Source organism: Benincasa hispida, chromosome 8, assembly GCF_009727055.1.
Source record: "Benincasa hispida cultivar B227 chromosome 8, ASM972705v1, whole genome shotgun sequence".
Classification (NCBI taxonomy): domain Eukaryota; kingdom Viridiplantae; phylum Streptophyta; class Magnoliopsida; order Cucurbitales; family Cucurbitaceae; genus Benincasa; species Benincasa hispida.
In genome coordinates, this window is record NC_052356.1 from 33,532,218 (window position 1) to 33,539,620 (window position 7,403).

General features: G+C 34.8%; 1 protein-coding gene across 2 annotated transcripts; it reads left to right on the forward strand.

Annotated features, from left to right (window-relative positions):
• Window positions 1-632: 632 nt before the first annotated feature.
• Window positions 633-6,838, forward strand: LOC120082878 (GDP-L-galactose phosphorylase 1-like). Of its 2 annotated transcripts, none has more exons than XM_039038242.1 (9): window positions 633-791; window positions 938-1,024; window positions 1,325-1,754; window positions 2,545-2,675; window positions 2,761-2,820; window positions 2,961-3,191; window positions 3,651-3,830; window positions 4,415-4,570; window positions 6,385-6,838. In XM_039038242.1, the coding sequence occupies exons 3-9, from the start codon at window positions 1,664-1,666 to the stop codon at window positions 6,580-6,582; spliced, it is 1,047 nt and encodes a 348-aa protein (XP_038894170.1). In that variant the 5' UTR covers window positions 633-791; window positions 938-1,024; window positions 1,325-1,663; the 3' UTR covers window positions 6,583-6,838. The 2 variants fall into 2 exon arrangements, with proteins under 2 accessions (XP_038894170.1, XP_038894169.1); XM_039038241.1 differs by having other exon boundaries at window positions 635-791; window positions 4,415-4,666.
• The last annotated feature ends 565 nt before the right edge of the window (window positions 6,839-7,403 follow it).

The following is a 7,403-nucleotide window of genomic DNA, read 5'->3' on the forward strand; positions in this document are numbered from 1 at the left end:
CAACAAAGAAAGAAACTATTAATCCAACGACAAATAATTACCAATATAATTTGCAACTCACTTGACTTTCATTTACGTTTGTATGTTGAATAACACTTAAAAAGGGATTGATCTACGTAAGAAAAATTGAAGAAATGTTTTTTAAAAAACCAATATCAGTATTTATTTTAGTCTCAAAACATATAGCTTAAAAACACACATTTTTAAATGAATGAGATTGTGCTACTAAATATATATTTGTATGTGTATCTTCAAAGGGGCATCAATATTGACATCGTAACGTCGAGACACTCGAGAAAGAATCGCAGTGAAATTTTTCGTTCTTGCAATAGTGCCACAACACTCTCTATCATCTACTCTATCCTCTTAGCTAGTACAATTTGCTTCATAGTTTTGGCTTCACATATCATAAACATTATTCAACAATTTATTCTCATATTTGATATTGACTATTGAACTAGTATCAATCGGTCACTCTCACCAACTCGATCAAAGTTTAGGAATATTTTTTTTTTTTTACAATTTACCATCTTCTAAACATATTCTCGAAAACTCTTCTACTAAAATGGCCGATCTATCATGGACCACCTATGGCCTATTCTTAGAAACTTTTCGTTTGAAAAGGTAAATTTTTCTTTGAATTGACCAGTCCAATCCATGTCCATGGCAAGTATCGTGCATCCAGTTTTGCTTTTTATAGAATACGCGCGTCGGTGGCCAATTCGTTATCCTAAATTCAACTGCTAGAGCGAGATTGAGGGCGAGCGAGCAGGAATGGCGTAAGGAACAGGGTAGGTTCTCTCAATTGCAGAAACATTTTTCATTTGCGACATCGATTAATCCTTAATTTGTTAACTCCATGAAATATTAGAACATCCCATATTCGGTAGCGAACAGGGTTCCGGTCAATTCGTAACTTTGATCTTAAAACATGCAGGTCATTCTTTCCTGATTTGAGAACGATTGAGCGACTTTTTGGATCGGTTGGCTGGTGAAGGCTCCTTATCTTCCTTTCATCCAAAGGGTAATTTCGATTTTCCTAAATTGGATTGTGTTGTCATATATTCATAATTTGTTTTGACAAGCATCGATGTTTTGAGAAGGTTATGTAAGATAATGAAGATGCTTAATGAATTAAAAGCAGTTTTTTCAAATCTTTATGATGTTTGTGTTTGGCTATATCAGAAAGAAACGTATATTAGTTGAAAGTGTTGCTTCTTATGTTCTTGATCGAGTTTTGAAACTGATGAATTCGAGAGAATTATAAGTACATTCAATTTGTTGACTATATTTGATTTCGAATCTGAATATAATCCTCCTTCAGATTTACTCCAAGACTATTAAAGGGCTGGTCCTCTGAGGGCTGGCTTCCATTGTTCAATCACGGCTTTAAGGCAAGAGTCTTGTGTCAAAATTGGAAGGGACAAAGAATACATGCAAGCTTTCCCTAAGTTCTTGATTGCATCCCCTTCATTTCACGGTGGGCGTGGTGCCTTGCCCTCTGCTGGTGGGCACCCAGCAGATCTTACCTTCCTTGCTGGTGGTGGTTACTAAGACAAGCATTTGACTGAACGGCATTCCTTGTCACTGGATTGTCCCGAGAAGTTAATATACTGCATACAGTTTGTTAGTTTGTAATCACCACTAAACATCACACTGAAGAATGGTCCAAGTGAAGCAGGTCGAGGATGAGAACATGTGTTCAAAATATACAGCAGATGAGTATTTAAAAACTCAGAAGTCATGCATCAAAGGTTAGTGTTTTTTTTCCTTGCCTAACCAAGAATATTATCTTTTCTGGTACTACAATTTCGAGCTCTTTGATATTTTCCCCCCGTACATTCATGATCCCTATTGTGAAAGTTGAAAACTATTATCGTTCACGTTCGGCTCACGTTGATAGTTACAGAAAAGCTCTCCTTTGGGCTGAAACTGAAAAAGTGGGTAATTTCTAAAACTCTTTGGGTAAGGAGCTTTGTCTTGATGTGTGGAAGCACACCAGATTCTCCACCTTCCTATCTCCCTTTTCCTATCTTATAAAATTATCTATTTCCAAAATTTCTTCAAGTGTTGCAAAAAATTGTGTTTGAATGAGCAGCCTTAGCTTTGCAACTTAAGCTCAATCAACGCTGTTAGAGAAAATCCCTAGTAGTTATAGAGACACTCCGTCTATTGTTGGAGGACATAAGCTGTCTTTTGCAATTATTTGTAATGGCTGCCCTGATTAGATGGTGGTTGTATTTTTGTGATTTAATTAGTAGTAGGTACTTGGCAAACTGCATGTCATTTGTAGGCACTACCAATGGGGAGTTGTCTTCATTAGAATTTCAGGGATGATCTCTTGTTTTATGTTAGGTGCTCTAATACGACTGTCTGTTTAGTGTATTTAACTGTCAACCTTGACTGATAACCAAGATTACTAAGTTCAACTCTGTTATTATTTTTTAGGATTTTTTTCATTGCTAATATAACACCAAGAATTAAATTGGTTTTTATCTTATTAACCTTATGTGAAGCCTATTGATAATAAAAAGTAGTTTTCAGGTATTAGATTACCCCTTTATCAATTTGGTAAACATTCTCCCTTGAATGATATTTCCTTCAAAATGCTTAAAATGCCTTCATGCGACCCTCTGGAAGAACAAACCCTATTGGAGTCTCTACTTCTTGCCAAGGTACGCTACTATGCTTTAAAATCTAAACAGACTTTTTATTTCTTGGTGTTCTGAACGTCTGTATAATGGTCTTTCCACATTGCAGTGGGAAGAGAGATTGTCTGAAGGTCTTTTTAGATATGACGTGACTCTTTCTGAAATTAAGGTGGTGTATACTGCGCTTTCTCTAATTAAACCTCATTTTGCTCACTGTTGGAATCAACCGCTTTCTAGCCCTCCAAAATGTAGAGAAAGGGAAAGACTGCTGAGACCTATGGGTTTTAACATTTTTTAATATTTTTGCAGGTAATAGTGGGCAGGAGAAAGTTCCTTGCTCAGCTGAATGAAAGCTGGACGGACACTTCTCTGTTACAATATGAAGAGAAAAGAAAATGCGATCATGGAATTTTATTTCAGACTAATTGGTTGAAATGCCACGAGGAATTGCTCTGTTGCATTTCAAGTGGCGAAAATACTGAATCCAAGCTTATTTCTGCTGCTCTAGTGCCCAGTAGTTCCATCCTGGTTCTTATCAATGTATGGCTCAAACTTGGATTTTCATTGCACTTTTTATTTTTTGTTTTTTAAATAATAATAGTAATAATAAAATCCCTGGATCCTTTGGTTTGTTAGATCTAGATTAAGTTTTTCATGCTTGCAGCATCGACTTTGTAATGATGGCAAATCATATTAAGAACCCCCTTTTCCTTTTTCTTCTTACTATTTTGCAATTTTCATAGCATTGTTTCATCATTCTCTTCTCTTAAAAAGTATTGGATGAAGTTAAGTTCTTAAACTGTAGAAAGCAACTAAGGAATTGGCGTCCTTTTCTGGTGCAATTTTATCGTCATATCCTTTATGAATTATCCCTTGACTCTCTACAAGATGCAGAGTGCTTGATATTCATTCTAATGTTTGTCTGATCGGTTATTTTCTTGTTCTGATATTGTTTCTTCAAGATATGCATAAGATATACCCTCTCTCTCCTTTTTCCAGGCAACTCCTGTGGAGTATGGCCATGTCTTCTTGTTGCCCTGTGGTGTCAACGGTCCACTTCAGTTCCTGGATGATAGGTCTTTGGAAATGCTTTTGAGGATTGCTGTTGAAATGAATAATTTCTCTCTCTGCCTATTCTATGAGTTTTCTACTCCCAGGACTGCATGTTTATATTTTCAGGTGAGAAGCTGCAGATTTATGGTTGTTGCTATTATGTTTGATAGGATTGTCTTATTTTATTTTATTTATTATTATTATTATTTTAATAGAAACAACTACTTTCAAAAAACACAGGCATATAAAAAACCAAGCCCACATCCACTAAAGAAAAGGGGTACCAACTAAGTAAAATGTTGCCTATAGAATAATTACAAAATAACTTTGAAGTCGAAGCCCAAAGATAAATACTGACATAGTAACAGCCAAGGTGCTCTGAGTCCCATGATCAAAGATTTAGAAATCCAAGATTTTACCATCACTTGTAATTTTACGGAAAGTCTAAAACTGGAAGTGCATCAACTACTACGGGGATACCGCTATAAATGCTTAAGTGGATATCCAACGCTGAAAACTGGCCTTATGGTTTGCTATTTGGTGTTTTGATGGATAGGAATTCGTGTATGTTGTCACCCCAATGATATGCAATAATCTTACATCACCCCATGCATTAAACTAAGACCGTTATATGAGTCAATTTTTTCCCTGTTTTATCCATTTTGAAAATTATTGCAAATACATAAGGTTTTCCCCTTCCAATGTTACAGGCATTGTTCTTTTCCAGCCTTTTACCTGTGGAGGCCATGACTGCTGATACCTTCTTTAGTGATAGCTTGGGGGGAATTTATGTTTCTACTATCACAGGTTACCCTGTTAAGGCCCTCATATTCGAGACTAGCTGCAACTTGAAGAAAATGGGGCAGGTTATCGCCGAGGTTCTTGCTCATTTACAGGAGAAATGCATTCTGTATAATTTGCTGATTCGTGATTGTGGCAAAAAGATTTTCTTATTTCTTCAGGTGAAACGTTTCTTTGTGCTTCTCATGCATAGTATAGAATTGCTTCATTAAACAGAAAATTTTTTAGACCTTGTTGCAAAGGTTTACCGTAGTGCTCTTTGGTACAGAGCTATAGTAATAGCCATTAGTATCCTATCTTGGCCGTTGAATGAAAATGGAGCCAAGACTAGGTTCACATTCTTTCTGGGGATTGTGATTAGTGACCTCAGTAGTTGGTACTGGTTCTTTTCATTATTGGAAAATAAACAATGAAAAATTGGAGTCAGTCTTCGTGGCTGTAAATTTATATCCTTGATTTGAAAAATTATATACATTTTTGTCTTGGAGAACATTGTAATAACTATTGTCATATCTTAGTCTCGAATTCTGTTACAAATAATTAAGGATCCTTTTTTTTATTTTATTTTTTAACGAAGGCTGAGAAAAATGAAAAAAAAATTCCATATTCAACATTTTGCTTTCCAATCTGGTGCATATTATATCCGACATGCATGCATCTGTAGTGTCAGGCAAAAGGCTTGAGTTGGATGGTTTGGCTTTAGTGGATGCAAAATAAGGAATTTGCAGATTGGATATCTTATAGAACTATATTCCATAGCTTTTCACTTTCCCTCTATGATTACAATTCTTTGTTACGATTTATAAAATCTTTCTTTTGTTAAAAGAAGTTTATAACCATCCACCTCCCAGCCAAAGTGAGCTTAGCTTAGTGGTATTGACATACACTTCGATCCAAGAGGTCGGAGGTTCAATTCTCCACCCCACAATTGTTGTACTCAAAAATAACCATCCACCTCCTAAAGACAATCATTGTGGTTACGATTCTGATGAAGATTTAGATGTTTGAGAATGGTGAAAATGTTCCAGCCGAATTGTGAACTATAATTCTTGCCAAGTTCTCTGCTTTGATTGAAAAATGTGGTTTTCAGATGAAATCAATTATTCCTTCTCGTTCTCCTTCAGTTAAAGCATAGCCAGGTTTTTTTGTTCAGGAATTGAACTAATTTTGTGGATTTCTTGTGTTTATGTGCCTAAGACTTACTGTTTTGCCCTTATGAATTTGCGTTGTTCTCTAATTAGTTGTAAACTTGGAAGTGTCAGTTTAGAAGTTGTTTTGTTCTGTGGTTTGATGCTTACACTTCCGGCTGTTTTGGACTTCTTACCTCATCTACTCGTTGGACTTCTGTTGTCTTTGGCTTTATAGCTTATGTGCTCTCTAGTTTTGGTTTCCTTTCTGGAGCCGGTTTGTTAGGTTTTAAGTATTTGTTTTTTTGATGTCCTCTTCTTTGCATCTCAATTGTATTTCTTCTCCTTTTGTTTTGTTTTTTTTCCCCCAATTTATCTATTCTCTTGAAGGTTATTGTTCTTTAAAAAAAAAAAAAAAAAAAACTTGTCATCTTTCTTTACCAAAATATTTAAATCAAGATGAAGAGCCTCTCCCTTGACTTTAACTAGTCAAGGTATCTTAATTCATCTAGCATATTGTCATATTGGATAAAAATACATTAGACTCCATTTTGTTTAATCTATTATAAAACTTGGTTCAGTGATTATTATTTTATTCTTATGTAAATTTGCATTCTTTTTATTAGATAATATTAGGATTACTATGCATAAGCAAACTTCTTTGTCTTTCGCTGATACCAATCCTTTTCCAAGCTTTATTCGTCCCCGTTTAAGGAATTAATTGTTGTTATGCTGTCAATTGATGGATACAGCCACAAGTGTCGGACAAATCTTCCATTCTTTCACCTTGGGAATGTTGGGGTTACTTCTTGTTCAAATCAAGGTCTGAATTTGATCAGGCAACTGAAAACGCCCTGCTTGGTCGGCTTGCTGCCGCTTCACTGGATGATGCAGAATTTCAGGGCGTGAAGCAATTCTGCTGCGATGTTGCAAGTAAAGTTGCTTTCTGATTCTCTGCTACTTTGTAAGCAATTGTGAAATGCTTTTGAACTTCTGTGTGTATGCACTCGGTTGAAATTTTTTTTGTCTTTTTTTTTGGGAAACTTTTTTGTCAGTTAAAATTTTCTTTTTGTCAATTGAACTTAAGAGAGTTACACATGCTGAATACTGTACTGGGTAGTTCTATATGTTACTTGGATGTAATAGTAATGACATCTATATGGTCGTGTACTGATAAATATACATACTGTGGTGTGCAATTGTGTCTCTGCTTTTTCTTTGGATTTTGATAATTAAGGTTATACACACTAGTCCACCTATAAGCATGATAGAAAGACATTTTCATTGATATTTCTATATTTATATAATTTGATATCGACATGACGGATGAAAAACGAAATCTACGACATTAATATATATTTGTTTTGCACAGAATTAATACTCATTAATTCTAGGATACATTATAGAAACTGCCCCTCAACCTTATACAAAAATATGAATTTTGGTAGAGCGCTTATGCCTTGTGGGTTTATCCAATTAGATTTAATATGTATTATTTTCTTATAATTTTGATACTTTATGTCGATTTCTTTTTAAAATTATAACATACATACTTGAGAGAGAGATTTTTCAAGGAAAATTGACAAAAATGACTTATTGGGATTTGACTTTGTATTTTTGACATCTTTTGAAAAACAATTTTTTTTCCCTTTCAGGATGAAAATGATGTAAGCATTATACTCCTTTATTAAATTCTCACTTTTTAAATTCAACAACCAAATTCTCACCAAATTAATTTTTTAACTTACCAAATTAATTGTTTTACAACCCA